Here is a 16,869-nt window from a genome sequence, read left to right as displayed (position 1 = left end):
GGAACAAAAGCATGGATGGAGTGTTTGTGTGAACTAATATAAATTCAAAGTAAACATCATTATATAAAAGGGTATGGTCTTTTTTTTTTTTTTTAGTTTTATTCATTTCAAACGGGCCGGATCTGTCCTGCGGGCCGTAGTTTGCCCACGGCTGGACTAGAGTGTCGGCCTGCGGACTGAAAGGTCCCAGGTTCGATTCCGGTCAAGGGCATGTACCTTGGTTGCAGGCACATCCCCAGTAAGGGGTGTGCAGGAGGCAGCTGATTGATGTTTCTCTCCCATCGATGTCTCTAACTCTCTGTCCCTCTCCCTTCCTCTCTGTAAAAAATCAATAAAATATATTTTTTTAAAAATGGACTGTGGTGGTGGGTGCACACCTCTGTGATAGACTAAAAATCATTGAAGTGTACACTTTAAATGGGTGAATTGTATGGGGTGTGAATTATATCTCAATAAAGCTGTTAAAAAATAAAGCTACCAGGAAAAATCGAGACTAACAAGAAAATCTGAGTATTGACTGGATATTTGATATTAGGATTACTCTTTTTTTAAAAATATATTTTTATTGATTTTTTACAGAGAGGAAGGGAGAGAGATAGAGAGTTAGAAACATCGATGAGAGAGAAACATCGATCAGCCGCCTCCCGCACATCTCCCACGGGGGATGTGCCCGCAACCCAGGTACATGCCCTTGACCGGAATCAAACCTGGGACCCTTCAGTCCGCAGGCCGACGCTCTATCCACTGAGCCAAACCGGTTTTGGCAGGATTACTCTTATTTATTTTAGGTGTGATACATTTTGTCAGGTGTTCTAAAGTGTTCTTATACCTCAGAGATTTGCTTCCAAGTAATGAGAGGCATGCTGTGGGGTGAGGAGAGATGAAACCGGGTTGGTCACCAGCAGGTCAACTGAAGATAGCTGATGAGTACAAAGTAACTCATCGTTACGCTTTCGTATGTGTTTGAAGATTTTCCCAAATAAAAGGCCCAGAGGCCACAGACATGAATCTTTGTCCGGCTCTCTCCCTCACTCACGGTGTGAGCCCCTCTTTCTTCCGGGTCTCCTGATGGAAACTGAAGAGGACATACCTGTACTTCATACCGTTCTTGTGAGGCATAAAAGTGAAGATATGTGCAAGGTACCCTCCCGAGGGACGGGCCTTCCCTTTGTCTAACGAGGCCAGAAATGCCCGACAGCGGCCCAGAAGACAACCTGCTCCTGCTCAAGGTGCCAGAAACCGCACTTGATACAGTAAGGACCCCAGGCCTCTGCAGAGAAGAACCCATGATAGAAACCAGTCTCCCGCCGTGGGATAGTCCCAGTTGAAACAACCCTGCGAAGGACCTTCGACAAGAGGCCTGAGAAAGAGAAATCTAGAGGAGGAGGACACGCGCCAAGAGCTTCATTCCGCTCCCATCGGTTCACCCGGTGAGCCCCTACTTTTCAGTACCTCCCCCACAGGCTCTGCTCCCACAGCTGGAACTGGAGGTTGGGGGGGCAGAAAGGAGGATGAACACCTGGGTTCCCCAAAGGAAGGCGCTTGGACACTCAGGCTATTTGATCGTGAGAAGGTGACTGTGTCCTCTCCCCCAGCCCTCCCTTACCTGACTCAATAGCACGAGTCCTCGGGGGACAGGTCGTTTGGAAGGGGGCGGGGCCACAAGGTACGGGAGCCAATGGGCGGCGACGGGGAGCGGCACGCCGCCCGCAGCCCGCCCACCCTCGAGCCGGAGGAACGCGGTGAAACTGCTGAGGCCGGAGACGTTGGGCATCTCTGCTCTTCCCACTCAGCAGACCCGCCCCTGGAGCTCCGCCGCCAACGCATGGTTAGGGACGTCTGCTTTTTCTCCCTTCGTCCCAGAAACGTATGCGGCGACAGTCTCCCTGTGGGAGCTGAGCAATCCGAAGTCCTGGAATTTCTTGAGCATTAAATTTTAAAGGAAACCTCCGATTTCGGGGAAGCCCAACCACCTCTACCCACAAGCCCCCGTTCTTCCTCCTCTCCGCGAACACCTCAGCTCGGTTGTGGACTCAAGCGCCCCTACAGGTTCCCTGAGACCCACTCAGTCTCCATCCCTAAGTGAATTCATCTGCTTTAGCCCCGTGGGAAAAGGGTAACTTACACTTAGCTATGGGGCCCTGGTGGGCTCAGATCCCATGTGGTGGTTCCCAAACTGGGTGTTAGCCCACAGATCACTTCGTCTGTGTGAAGGACTTAGTCGTCAACAGTCATGAGAATCTATTTTCCCCCCTCATTCAAAGATATTGATTTTAGAGAAAGAGGAAGGGCGAGGGGGAGAGAAATATCGATGTGAGAAACATGTATCTGTTGCCTCTCCGATGCACTCTGACCAGGAATCAAACCCGCGACCTTTCTGTGCATGGGACAACGCTCCAACCAACGGAGCCACACTGACCAGGGCAGTCTTGGAAACTCTAATTAAAATTTTAGACCTATGATAGGAGTACCATGTCCCATGAGCAAGCACATTAATATCCTTTCCATCTTTGCTGAAACCACCACATCCTGGGTTTTTCTTGGCTAAAGGCCAGTCCCTGGATAAAGCAAGTCAACTAATCTAGCATCTGAATTTGCCACAGCAAGGAGAGGGCAGGAACTCAGGTCTGAATATTTAGCTCTCAAAAGGGTGGAAGTCTCCTGTGAGTAAGACTGAATGTCTGAGACATTTATAGAAAATAAAAACAGATCTGCTCACACCCAGTGCTTGGATTGATTTATTGATCAACAGCATTACTCCTCCAGCTCCGTATCAGTCAGGTTCAGTTAGCATCACTGACAGTGTATGTGTACACACTGAAAGGGGCTGGGAAAAATGACAGTGGCAACCTGAGGGGTCTAGGAGGGGGGCTGAAAAGCCAGGTCCCAAGAGCCCCCCAAATAATGCTATATTCTTGGGGGGAAAAGTTCTGGGTCCCAGGCCATCACAATTGGTAGCTGATATTAAGAGTTGCCTGTTAGATCTGTTTTGAAGGATGTGAGATGTCAGGCCACATCAAGGAAATTGGGATGTCACACAGCTGGTGGACCAGCAGTTTCCTTACCACCTTGTGGGGTTTCCTTCTTTTGGGCCTCATTACTGAGACTTTGGGATTTGGAGGATCTGAGAGGTTCCTCCAAGCTTCTGGGTTTGAAGGGAATATCATGGGCGAAGCTGTATACGAAGTATATGAGGATGGGGAGGGTGACAATGAGGAAGATAAAAACCATTACAAGCAGCGCCCATGATGGGTATGGTCGAGGCACCTCTTTGGACTGTGGAGAGATGGGAAAGGGGTTCAGAAAATTGAAGCCCCCAGAAGAGGAAAGACTGTGGAAGGGAAGAGTGGGAGGGGAACCCGGGCAGAGGACTGAGTCTTCAGGGAGCAGAGAATGAGATGATAAGGTCCCTTTAGGTCAAGAGTGGATGGAAAGATCTGGCCCCCACTCCCTAGGAAGGTTGGGGGTCTGGAGAGGGAGGCTCACAGTGCTTGAGTCCCAGGCCACATAGGTGAAGGTCTTCAGAGACAGAAAAATCAGAATTACAGTGAACAGGATGAGCAGCACAAATGGACACGCACAGCACCACAGGCAGTGAAAGATGGGATGGATGGGGCGGCTCCACAGAGGCCCCAGTTCTGCAAGGAACCTGGAAGAAAGGGCCAGGAGACTGTGGCAGGCCCAGTCGAGCCTTACCCTTCCTTGGGGGCCAAGGCCAGTCTGACCTTATTTAGCATCTTCTAAATATTCTACCTCACTTCAGCTCAGGCCTCCTCTTCTCTCTTCCTCCCAACCCAAGAAAAAATGTCAACCATTCCTCTACTGCTCTAAAACCTTTCATGGGTACCCAAGGCCCTCAGGATAAAGGTCAAGTCTCTTTCATTCATCCCATAAACATGAGAGTGTTTATGATGTGCCAGGGACTATTCTAGGTGCTGGATATGCATAGTGAACAGACACAGGCCCCCAGTAAAGTTAACATGCGACCCTCAGGGAACTTTACTTGGTTTCTTCCAGCCCGTATATCCAGCCTCCTTCAGTGCATGTTCTCAAACTTAATCAATATACAAATGGGGTCCTTTGGCCTGGCCAGTGGTCGGCAAATGGCGGCTCGTGAGCCACATGCGGCTCTTTGGCCCCTTGAGTGTGGCTCTTCCGACTTCTGCACATGGACCATGAAGTTTCAATCGCACTGTACATGCGTGCCCACACGTGGTATTTTGTGGAAGAGCCACACTCAAGGGGCCAAAGAGCCGCATGTGGCTTGCGAGCCACAGTTTGCCGACCACTGGCCTAGACTATTCATCTGTCCAGACTCTGCTCAATTGTCCTCTCCTCCAAGATACCTCCTCTGACCTTCCAGGTGCCCCTACAGTGCTGCCAGCACCTCTCCTCTAGACTTACCACCTTGTACCACGATTGTCTGCTTGTACACGTCTTCCTCTTTGGACTCTGTGCTCTTTAAGAGGAGGAGCTAATTCTAAGTCATTTATATCCAAGTACTTCAAGGCTTTCTCAAAACAGAGAAAAGTCTCAAGAAATATTTGTGGAGTAAATAAATGTGAATAAGCTGACTGCAAGAACTACTGTCACCTGAAAATACTGCCATCTGAGCCTTCTGCCCTTGAATTATGCCACTTGGATGTCCACAGACCAGCCTGGTAAAAAGCTGGGCTCAGGAGTCCCCTGTGTGTGACTTGGATTTTCCCACTCTCCCATTCCACAGTTACAGCTGCTAATTTCCAGTCCCTGATTAGTTTGTTCTCTCTCCCCTGGTCGTTCTTCCTTGAAGAATTAGACATCTCTCAATCTACCCCTCTAACAGCCTAGCCTAAGCCACTGTTAGCTCCCATTTAAAATATTACAATAACTCACTACTGTTCTCCTTGCTTCATTTTTGACTCCTCATAGTCTATTCTCCACACAGCAATTATAGGTATCTTCTTTTTTTAATATATTTGTATTGATTTCAGAGAGGAAGGGAGAGGAAGAGAAAGGTAGAAACATCAATGATGAGAATCATTGATTAGCTGCCTTCTGTAATGTCCCCCACTGGGGATCAAGCCTGCAACCCAGGCATGTGCCCTGAGCAGTGACCTCCTGGTTCATAGGTCAGTTCTCAACCACTGAACCACACCAGCCGGAGTATAGGTATCTTTTTTTTTTTAAATAAATCTGGCCCTGGCCACAGGTTTCATTCCCAATCAAGGCATGTACCTCGGCTGCAGGTTCTATGGTCCTTGTGGGAGTGCTTACGAGAGAGAGCCAATCAATGTTTCTTTCTCTCTCTCTCTCCACCCACTCCTCCCTCCCTTCTACTCTCTCTGAAAATCAATGGAAAAAGTATCCTCTGGTGAGGATTAAAAATTGTTTTAATCTGATTATGTCATTCCCCTACTCAAAACCTTCTAGTGCCTCCTCTATCATCCTATACAATAAAAGAGTAACATGCAAATTGACTGAACGGTAGAATGACCGGTTGCTATGATGCACACTGACCACCAGTACAGGTGGTCCCCATCAGTACAGGACTGGGGCCTGGGAGGGACCACAGGAGGGCTCCAGGGTGTGTCCGGCTTGTCTCCTCCAGTCCCAGTTGGCCAGATCCCAGCAGCAAGCTAACCTACTGGTCGGAGCATCTGCCCCCTGGTGACTAGAGGGCGTCATAGCGACTGGTCAAATGGTCAAATGAACGGTCAGACTCTTTGCACGTTAGGCTTTTAGTATATAGGATTCTATTCCGACCTCTCTGATCTCCTCGATCCTTAAAGCTTTCAGGCATAATGCTTCTCTTACCATGGTACCTACTGCTCCCTCTACTTGGAACACACTTTCTCAGAATTCTATCTGACTCCTTCATTCAGGAGTCTGTTCAAATGTCTCCTTCTCAGAGAGGTCTTCCTTGCAATCCTACCTCAATTAACACCCATACAAACTCACACTCTTGATCATTTTACCTTACTCTATGATTTTTCTCCTGTCAATTATTACCAACTAACATTTTTTTGTTGTTCATTTGGTAACTATCTCCACCACTAGAATGTAAACTCCCTGAGGACAAGTATGATTGCTTTGATACTGTATCTGGTGACTAAAAAAGTGCCTGGCACATATTAAGTACTTAATAAATATGATCAATAAATGAGTGAATTAAAAGGTTTTGCAGAAGGCCCTGAAGTTGAGGGTCCCTAATGTTGCTCTAGTTGAGTGAGAATGAAGGCAAAGAGAAAGGGGTCAGCCCCGCCAGTGTTGCTGAGTGGTTGAGCATCAACCCATGAACCAGGAGGTCACAGTTCGATTCCTGGTCAGGGCACATGCCCGGGTTGTGGGCTCAATCCCCAGTCGGGGGCATGCAGGAGGCAGCCAATCAATGATTCTCTCTCATCATTAATGATTCTCTCCCTCTCCTTTCCTCTCTGAAATCAATAAAAATATAGTTTAAGAAAGAAAGAAAGAAAGAAAGAAAGAAAGAAAGGAAGGAAGGAAGGAAGGAAGGAAGGAAGGAAGGAAGAAAGAAAGAAAGAAAGAAAGAAAGAAAGAAAGAAAGAAAGAAAGAAAGAAAGAAAGAAGGAAAGAAAGAAAGAAAGAAAGAAATGAATTTAGGAAGGAGGGAAGGAAGGAAGGAGGGAAGGAAGGAAGTCACCCTTCCCTTAGCCCCAAGTGATCACCTCCTGGACCCATAGGCCCAGCTCACAGCCATGTTTTCAGATATGACGATGATGATGATGGGGAGGACCATCCAGTAATCACTCAGCAGTTTGACGTAATAGACGCCTGCAGGTTGAATGAAGAAGATGCTACACAGGAACATGAGTCCAAAGAGAACCACTGGAGGAAACATTGAACTTGGATCAAGGTCAGAGGTCTGGCTGGCGGCGGGGGGTCGGGGGGAGGGTTAAGCAGAAGCTATTATCAGGGCTGGATTAGAGTCTCAGTGCAACCAGGGTCATTGGTGGGAGTAGGGCCATAGGTCAGAGTACCTGTCAATAGCTTTTCATGTTTCTTGCAAAAAGGAAAGGTGTCCTGGAGTGGAGTCATGACACCTTGCAGGAGCCCTATCATGAAACCCATCTCCAGGAGCAGCAACAGCAGGAAGAAGAGGATGGACCAGAACACAGACCCAGAAATGAATGACATGGCTTCAATGAAGGCCAGGAATGCAAAGCTTAGGCCCTCCTTAGCCTGTTAAGGGAAGAAAAGGCAGGAGTGAAAGTGTCCTTGAGCCCTAACCGGTTTGGCTCAGTGGATAGAGCGTCGGCCTGCGGACTGAAGGGTCCCAGGTTCGATTCCGGTCAGGGGCATGTACCTTGGTTGCGGGCACATCCCCAGTTGGGGGTGTGCAAGAGGCAGCTGATCGATGTTTCTCTTTCATCGGTTTTCTAACTCTCTATCCCTCTCCCTTCCTCTCTGTAAAAAATCAATAAAATATATTTAAAAAAAAAAAAAAAAGAAAGAAAGAAAGTGTCCTTGAACTTAAGCACAATACAGATCCAGATACGTTCTACCTTCCCTGGAAAAGTTCCCCAAAGTCTCGGGTCACTGTCAAACTGGGATCTCCACGCTGACCCCTGACAAGGAAAACCCACCCACCTAGCATTATCCAGGGGAGGCCATTCTGCAAGCTCTATTTCTCTGCATTATCAGGGCTGCAGGTTATCCTGGTGTCTCTGGGATTTTTTTTTTTCTGGTGCTAATAAAAGATGAGATTTCTGTTTTACAGAAGGCACTAAGGAACTCTCAGCCCAGTGCACCTAGTTGTACTGACCTTCAAAAACTGCTTCTCTAAGTTGCACTCAGTAATGTGGGAGAGGACCAGGTTCTTGACGGGCTGGGAAAGACTGTTGAGCCAGGAGTTGAAGATGACGTCTGGATCATCTGGTATGTTCAGAGGGGGCTGGGCCTCAGGAGGCAGTTTCCCCTGGACTACCAGCTTCAAAAGCAATTCAGCATTCCTGGGGATAAGAAGTTGAATCTCATAGAACCATCTGGCTCCTTCACTTCCAGAGAAGAAAGGACATCTCGAGCCTAGCATTACTGATCTGAATAAGGTACAGCCTGGGAGGAAACTGAAAAAGCACCCACCTTCAGGGTCATGAACTCTGCGAACCAGAAGTCTCTCCTATAATCTGCTGGGGACTCCGGGGTCCCTGCTCTAGTGATGAAGTCTCCTATTCATCCTCACCTCTGCCCTTCCTCCCGTTTTAGACTAGTAGGCAAAAGTCAACCTTCTAAGCTTTGCATACTGAATATCAGGAAGTACCATCTACTTAGATGACAGTGCATAGCTCATGGAGTTGAGCTATGAGAAACTTCTTAGTCTTTTTCACCTGAGCTCTGCTGGCCTCTCTCACCTTCTCTTTCCCCCACGACCCTCTGCACATTTTATGCTGTGGTCAGATTTAACTACTTACAGTTTCAGGGCCTGCCATAGCCTCTCATGCCCAAGACCAGCCCCACCCCCGCCACCATTCTTCACTTGGTCAATTCCTACAAATCCTTAAAAATCAGCTCATTGCTGCAATGGAAGGCTTGCGCAAGCTTACTGATAAGAGCAAAATGCAAGCTGCAGGAAAATAAGTATAGTTTGATCAAATTTTATCCACTAAAATACTGTATGTTCTTCTGGTGGTTACTTGCACAGGTTAGGATCCCTAGGGACAAATTCAGCTTAGGTTTGCCTCCTCCAGAAGTCCTTCCCTGACTAGCCTGGGCATAGTTAATGGCTTTGTCTTCTGTCTTCCCATCACTCCTGCTACCAGTTATCATGACTTTGTGACTGTGATTAAGTATCGAAATCCCTTCCCTTCGTCCCTCCAAAACTGAAAACACAACGAAGGCAAGGACTGTGGTCTGAGCCACCTGCCCAACGATGTCCAGCACCCAGAGTACTTTCTAAGTGCCTGAGGGATAGTTTTGATTCATGCCCACAGACTAGAACAGGCTGAGAAGACAATACAGGCTCTAGTCCTGAGCGTCCTGGTGGGGCTTAAGTATGACAGATTGACTGACACCCCTAAATTCGGGAGTTGCCAGTAAAGAATGACTGCATTCGGGAGCAGAAGGGTGTTCCGAAGGGTGTGGTCTTAGAGGCTGTCTGAGGCTAGAGTAACCTTGACTGTTTGCCACTTTTCGAATTTCTCTGTTGAGATACGCTGAGGTGAGCAATTGGCAATCTCTGACGTGGGAGATTTCCAGGGCTAGAAAGGGGCTCTGAGAAGGACAACATGTGACGGGGATTCTCTTGTCTCCGTTTTTCATTCTAGGAGAGAGCAGAGGCTTGCAAGGGCGCCTGTGTGAAGGCGGGTCTTTGCAGCAGCACCTGTAAGATTAGGGTCTCTGGGTTTTGTAGTTCCCTAAGGCTGACACTCTCAACTAAGGGGCTGGCCTTACTTCTCAATGCAGCTGTGTATGAGGACAGTGGCCCAGAAGCCCAGCACACTGAGGATAAAAGGCATGGCAAGTATCGAGAAGCCCAGGTTGATGAACGCCACAACGAACGCATCACTGACACAGTTGTTGGGCTGGTCCATGTACGAGGAGTAAATGACAACGGGGCCAAAGCCGAGACCTAAGGCAAACAAGACTTGGATCCCTGCTTGGATCCACGCAGTTATGCTGTACATAGCCGATACCTATAAGGGAAAAGAGAAGAATAAGGAGAGATGTCAAAGAGGAGGAGAACCTTAACAAAATGCAGGGGCTACAGAGGGAGGCAGTGGGGAAAGGACACTGAGAGCAGACAACAGGTGTCCTCTGAGGTCTGAGAGGGGAGTGAAGAAGATATACCTTCATAACCGTCAAACGCTGAAGCCCGTATCGTGCCCCGGTCAGCAGTACACTCCGGATGAGTAAAGAGATTGTGATGATACCAGCCAATGGTACCAAGACACATAATACCTGAATTCAGGGGAGGGCATATCAGCAACCATGTACCAGTGCGGGGGGGCGGGGGGCAGTCAATCAACAGTCAGCAGGGATAAAACATTCTGAGTCAGAAATGAGGAGTTAGAAGATAGCTTTCAGCAGGGTTCAGGGGCTAAGTGGGAGTGAAAGGCCAGAGGGAGTGGGAAATCAGAAGATCAATGAGTAAGTAATGTTAGGTGAGGGCTAAAGTATCTGAGACTGTTACGGAATCCGAAAGTGCAGACTCACCTTCCCGGTGGACTTGATCCCATTAATCATGAAAATGCCAACAAGACACCAAGCCATCAAAAGGGGCAGGAGCAGAGAGATGACTGGGGGCCCATGCTCCTCAATGCTGTCTGAGGCCTTCAAGGTCAGCCGGTACCAGAAGTACATGGAGGGTGTTGTCCGTGCACATTCAGGATCTGGGGGTATCTGGCTTTGGACTCCCTTGCTAGACAGGGTGACCGTTCCCCTCTTCATTAACCCTTCCCCCACACCCCCTTCCTCTCCTTTCTTCTTTCTTCCTGCTACCTGCCTCGTCTTTATCCCTCCTCACTCCTTTCTCCTCTTCCAAATTCCCTTCCACCTCTCTGTTTCCCCTTTCTCTTTCTCTCTCACTTCCTCCTCACCGAAGCCACTGGAGTTCTTCAGGAGAGGACAGCGCTCCCACGGAACGGAAAACTGGAAGGACTGGCCCAGGTAGAAGAGGATCCAGCCATTGGCCACATTCAAGTACAAGGCGGTGATGAAGCACACCTGTGGGGCCAGGAAGGCGGTGGCTGGGGAGGAAAAGTGGGGACGGGAAAAAGGGAGGGATTTGACAGAGGACTGAGGAACCGAAGGGACTTGACCCATGGAAGTGAAATCAGGGGACTCATTCCAGGACAAGGGTAGGGATGGGGGTGGGATGTAAAGGGTCGGCCTGGGCAGCCAGGGCTCCTCACCATTAAGCTGCTATACCCCACACTAACAAACCAGGGGCCCATGACAGTCCATGCACAAATGCTGCACTGGCGCATCCTCCGACCAACTGCCATCTCCAGGAAGAGGAGAGGAATCCCCATCAAGAACAGCAAGAAGATGTAGATGATGAAAAAACTCCCTGTGCAGGGGATTTAAGGAAGGGCTCTGAGAATCATCTGGCTTTTCAGCGTTTGGATTTCTTTGGGAGTCCGGAAAGAGACATTCCCTACTGGTGATCTCCCTCAGGGCCACAGGCATCAAGATGTAACTATTTCCACATCCCTTAAAGACCCAGATGTCCAGCCCCTTGCCCCCCAATTCCTGGAAGACCCAGATACATAGGTTCCACCCCAACCCTGATACAGGCTTCTAGCCCCACCATGATGTTCGGATATCCTGCACCTCTACCCCTCTCACCACCCTCGGTGTTCAGACAGCTGGCTCCTATCCTGCTCAGAGTACCAAGTCTCCAGCCTCTACAGATCCCAGAGACCTTGAAGTTTGAGCCCTGGCTAAGTCTCTGTCTTGCTAACCCTTTGTGGTCCCATGATTCCTGGTCCCCAGACTTACAACCGCCATTGTGAAGCCACAGGTGGGGAAAACGCCAAAGATTGAGTGGCCTCAAGGAGAAGCCCACCAGGGCGAAGATGTACTCAGCCTTGTTGGCCCAGAGTGGACGGGTGGAGACGACCTCACTCTTTTTCTTCTCTGATACCTCCACCTTCTTAAGTGAGGGTTTCTGTTTCACCGGGGCATCTTCCAACTCAAATATAGAGGCTTGCCTAAATTGGCTGCTCCTCCTTTTCTCAGCTTCAAAAGCCTGAGTCTCCCAGGCCTCAGCCTCTGCAATTCGGGACACCAAACTCTGCTTCTCGTAGGGCACCGAAAGCCTGCTCTCTGCGCCCTTGCTTTGCTGAGTGTGGGTACTTGGGGAGCCCTCTACAACGGCTGGATCAGGAGATGAGACTTTCGCCTGAAAAGACTGGGCCTTTGTCTTCACTTCAGGCAGACTCTCAGGAGCAGCTTCCACTTTTCCAAGGGAGGGTCTGCCTTCCTGAGCAGACCTGAAGGACACCAAAACCTAGACTTTAGATTTTGAGTTTCAAAATAATCCTCCACACCTCCTTAAAGCAAACCTTTTATTTCTGTCCCTACCACCACTGAAATTCAAAGCACAAATCATTCTCTTACGTAAGTTTTACTTTTTAGAAACGCTTTGGTGCACGGGTTAAGAGTAGAGATAGGAAAGCTAACAATAGTCAGGAATCCCGTTCAAGAAGTTTCTAAAAACACTGACGTGTACTCCCGACAGAGGGAGGTGCCATTTTTAGTGAGCTTTTGAATCAAAGAAACTAATTTAACACTAAATCTGTCTTGTAACCGTAGGAAACTTGTTTTCCCTCTCTGAGCTTTCTCATCGGTAAAACAGCCAGGTCTCTGTTCAAATATCACCTCACCAGAGTGCCTTCCCCGCCCACCTATTTAAAAGAGCAGCCTACCTATCCACCACGCTCTCCGTCCTGCCCACTTTTATTTTTCTTCATAGCATTTCTCACGTCCTGATGTGATTAACTCTTGATTGTTAGTCTAGTTATTGTCCATCTCCCCTCTCCTCCCCAACTGCTCTACCCCCAGCAAGAGGATGGTGCTCTACCTCATATTTGGAGCCAGTCTCCTCTCTGCTCTCTGTGCTTCTACCACTCTGACCTTTCCTTGGCTCCTCAAATACTCTACAAGAGAACGGGCCGGGAGCGTGCTGAAAAAGAAAAAAGAACAGGATGCAATGGGTTCACTGATCAAAGTCTAATAAATATTTAAAGAAGAAATTATACAAATTCTCTACAATCTCTTTCAGAGGACAGAAGCAGAGGGAGTACTTTCTAACTCGTTCAACAAGATCAGCATTACCCCAATAGCAAAAACATTACGGAAAACTGCTGACCAATATCTCTCATTAACAGAGCTATAAAAATCCTAAACATAAAAATCCTAAACGAAATATTAGCAAACCTAATCAACCATGTATATAAAGAATGATATACCGCCAAAGCCGGTTTGGCTCAGTGGATAGAGCGTCGGCCTGCGGACTGAAGGGTCCCGGGTTCGATTCTGGTCGGGGGCGTGTACCTGGGTTGCGGGCACATCCCCAGTGGGAGATGTGCGGGAGGCAGCTGATCGATGTTTCTCTCCCATCGATGTTTCTAACTCTCTCTCTCCCTTCCTCTCTGTAAAAAAATCAATAAAATATATTTAAAAAAAAAAAAAAAAAAGAATGATATACCATTATCAAGTGGGATTTATCCCAAGTGTGCAAGATTGGTTCAACATTCAAAAATCAATTAATGTGCCCTGACCGGTTTGGCTCAGTGGATAGAGCGTTGGCCTGCGGACTAAAAGATCCCAGGTTTGATTCCAGTCAAGGGCATGTACCTTGGTTGCAGGCACATCCCCAGTGGGGGGTGTGCAGGAGGCAGCTGATCGATGTTTCTCTCTCATCGATGTTTCTCTCTCATCGATGTTTCTGACTCTCTATCCCTCTCCCTTCCTCTCTGTAAAAAATCAATAAAATATATTTTAAAAAACATTAAAAAATATATATGTATATATAATCAAATTAATGAACTGTAGAATATCCAAACAAAAGAAGACTGTACATATGTAAAGAAAACAAAGGCACTACAACTACTTTCAACATCATAAATTAATCTCACAAGGTTGAGAAAAAGAAGCATGACACAGCCCTGCCAGTTTGGCTTAGTTGGTTGGGAGTCGTCCTGTGCACCAAAAAGTTGGTGGTTCAATTCCCAGTCGGGAGGCAGCCAATCAATGTTCGCTCTCACATCAATGTTTCTCTCTCCCTCTCCCTTCCACTCTCTCTAAAAATCAATTAAAAATCTTTAAAAAAGAAAAAGAAGCACGACATAAAATATTCAACAGAATGACTTCATATTTCTAAGTTCAAAATGAAGCAAAATTATATAGTTTAGGGATGCATATATACATGATAAAAGTATAAAGTGAATGATTATCACAAAAGTCAGATTAAAAGGTACCTTTAAAAGGAAAGAAAGGATACTGTAGGGCAGTGGTTCTCAACCTTCTGGCCCTTTCAATACAGTTCCTCATGTGGTGACCCAACCATAAAACTATTTCCGTTGCTACTTCATAACTGTCATGTTGCTACTGTCATGAATCGTAATGTAAATATCTGATATGCAGGATGGTCTCAGGCGACCCCTGTGAAAGGGTCGTTCGACCGCCAAAGGGGTTGTGACCCACACACAGGTCGAGAACCGCTGCTGTGGGGAAGATGGGGTACTGATTGAGAGCTGATAATGGGAAATCTTTTTGAGTCATGGAAATGTACTATTTCTTTATCTGGGTGTCCGTTACACATATATAAACTTTATAATTAATCATTTGAAACTCTGCTTACATGTTCCAGGCACCTTTGTGGATGTATATTCTATTTCATGACTGAGAATGTTTAAAAAAATATACAAAGAAAAATGGCCACCCGGCCAGCATGGCTCAGTGGTTGAGCATCAACCTACGAACCAGGAAGTCAGGGTTCCATTCCTGGTCAGGGCACATGCCCAGGTTGGGGGCTCCATCCCCAGTGTGGATCGTTCAGGAGGCAGCTGATCACTGATTCTCTCTCATCACTGATGTTTCCTTCTCTCTCTCTCCCTCTCCCTTCCTCTCTGAAATCAACAAAACATATATTTTTTAAAAAATCGTATTCCTGCCCTAACCGGTTTGGCTCAGTGGATAGAGCATCGGCCTGCGGACTGAAGGGTCCCGGGTTCGATTCCGGTCAAGGGCATGTACCTTGGTTTCGGGCTCATCCCCAGTAGGGGGCGTGCAGGAGGCAGCTGATCAATGTTTCTCTCTCATTGATGTTTCTAACTCTCTATCCCTCTCCTTTCCTCTCTGTAAAAAATCAATAAAATACATATATTTTAAAAATCGTATTCTTTAAAACAATGTATATAAAGAATGATATACCATTATCAAGTGGGATTTATCCCAAGTGTGCAAGATTGGTTCAACATTCAAAAATCAATTAATGTGCCCTGATGTATCGTAATGTAAATATCGATGACACCTATAAACCCCCTGGTTTTCCGGCGCTGGAGAGGTCGGGGCGCGGCCCAACCTGGAGCTTCCACACGGTGTCCCCCCCCCCACCGCTCCCCCCGCCCGCGCCCTCTGGGCAGTGCTCGGTCTCCCCAAAATGCCCGTTTGCCTCGGGAGAGGAAAGGAAGGCGCTGCCGTCCGGGTTCCTCAAGGCACAGGAAGTGGCGGTTGGTCCCTGACAGGCCTGTGGCCGGGTGGGACCCGGCGTCCGCTGTCCCGGAACTTGAACCCCCGGGTTTCACCCCTGGGCACGGCGTCATGGCCGAGGCCTGTGAAGGCCGGGCCTTGGCGTCGCTCACAGTCAGATTCGATGAGCACAGGGGCTACAGCCAGCTTTCCGGGCTCCGAGGGAGGAAAAAGGAGGCACCTCTGCGGCCTCTCTGAGCCCTCAGTTCCGCAGACGCGGGGGCGGCCAGGAGGCCCGGCCTGTTACACCCCCGCGGGGTGGCGCCCGGCCCCACACCCCCCAAATCTAGGAATGTTTCCGGGGCTCCTGAGGGCGGGCCCAGTCGTCCTCACCCTGGCCTGGCGGCCTGGCCTCTCCGGTCCCGTCAGTTAGGCGACAACGAGGGTCAATCAAGAAGCTTCCACCGAGAAGTCTAGTGACGCTCTCGGGCCCCTTGAGGCTCTCGGGCCCCTTTAGGCCTCGAGGCCGGCTCGCTACACACACCTGGGTTCCTCTGCGCATGCGCCACGCTCTTCGCGCCCCGCCTCTCCGAGACTCCCACGTGACTAGCAGCCAATGCTGCCCCCCTCGTCCTTTTCAGCTCCCCTTCCGTCCACGCATGCGCATGTGCTTCTCTTGCTTATGGGCCGTGGTGATGTGCGCACGCGCGTGTGTGTGCGCGCATGCATACACACACAAACACACACACACACACACACAGAATGGAGTATTATTCAGCCATAAAAAAGAAGGAAATCCTACCATTTGCGACATGGATGGAACTGGAAGGCGTTGTACCAGGTGCAATTAGACAGAAAAAGACTAGCCAGTGGTTAGAACGGCAGCCGCGCCCCAAGGGTCACAGGTTCAATTCCCTGTCAGGGGCAGGTGCCTGGGTTGTGGGTTCTGGGAGGTAGGCAACCGGTCTGTGTTGTGTGTGTGTGTGTCTCCCTCCCTCGCTTGACTCCCTCTGAAAAACAATGGAAAAAATATCCTCAGGTGAGGATTAATAAATAAATTTTAAAAAGAGGGAAAAAAGTCATTTATACGTGAATAATTTTTAAAAATTTTTAATAATAATAATAGTAACAGAGTAGAATGGTGGTTGCCAGGGGCTGGAAATGGGGAGATGTAGGTGAAAGGATATAAGCTTTAAGTCAAGAAGAATAAATTCTAAGGATCTGATTTATATCATGGTGCTTATACTTAACTAGAGGCCTGATGCACGAAATCTGTGCAAGGGGCTCGGCCCTCGAATCCCTGGCTTCGTCCGGAAGGACATCCAGAAGGTCATTCAGCTGTCCAGTCTAATATGCATATCATGCTTTTATTATTATAGATAGTACAGTATTATATACTGGAAAGTTGCTAAAAGTAGATCTTTTAATATATATATATATATATATATATATATATATATATATATATATATTGATTTCAGAGAGGAAGGGAGAAGGAGAGAGAGATAGAAACACCAATGATGAGAGAGAACCATTGATCGACTGCCTCCTGCACACCCCCTACTGGGGATGTGCCCGCAACCCAGGCATGTGCCCTCGGCCGGAATCGAACCTGGGACCCTTCAGTCTGCAGGCTGACGCTCTATCCACTGAGCCAAGCCGGCTAGGGCAAAAAGTAGATCTTCAGTGTTCTCACCAGACACACAAACTATATGAGATGGTGAACCTGTTAAT

At 48.1% G+C, this 16,869-nt stretch overlaps 1 protein-coding gene across 1 annotated transcript; it reads right to left on the bottom strand.

The window, feature by feature from the left end:
- Positions 1 to 3,033: 3,033 nt before the first annotated feature.
- Positions 3,034 to 15,697, bottom strand: SLC6A16 (solute carrier family 6 member 16). Its single transcript, XM_070402569.1, has 13 exons — positions 15,529 to 15,697; positions 12,524 to 12,599; positions 11,440 to 11,933; positions 10,851 to 11,008; positions 10,536 to 10,662; positions 10,153 to 10,328; positions 9,787 to 9,897; positions 9,391 to 9,632; positions 7,766 to 7,952; positions 6,981 to 7,182; positions 6,669 to 6,828; positions 3,487 to 3,649; positions 3,034 to 3,276 (listed from the first exon to the last, which is right to left on the bottom strand). Exons 1-13 carry the CDS (start codon positions 15,695 to 15,697, stop codon positions 3,034 to 3,036), a joined length of 2,508 nt encoding a protein of 835 aa, XP_070258670.1.
- Between the last annotated feature and the right edge of the window lie 1,172 nt (positions 15,698 to 16,869).

This window comes from Myotis yumanensis, unplaced genomic scaffold, assembly GCF_028538775.1.
Source record: "Myotis yumanensis isolate MYYU_CA2020_CCGP unplaced genomic scaffold, mMyoYum1.0.hap1 SCAF_23, whole genome shotgun sequence".
NCBI lineage: Eukaryota > Metazoa > Chordata > Mammalia > Chiroptera > Vespertilionidae > Myotis > Myotis yumanensis.
Note: the sequence above shows the minus strand (reverse complement) of the source record. Positions and strands in the feature narration are given on the sequence as shown.

Bases quoted from the DNA above. Each gene is read 5' to 3' on its own strand.
- SLC6A16 (XM_070402569.1), bottom strand. From the start codon at position 15,697: ATGCGCAGAGGAACCCAGGTGTGTGTAGCGAGCCGGCCTCGAGGCCTA. The intron at 12,600-15,528 runs GTGAGGACGACT...GTTCTCTTGTAG, and splicing joins GGCCAGGCCGCCAGGCCAGG to AGTATTTGAGGAGCCAAGGA. The intron at 3,277-3,486 runs GTGAGCCTCCCT...ATCTCTCCACAG, and splicing joins TGGCCTGGGACTCAAGCACT to TCCAAAGAGGTGCCTCGACC.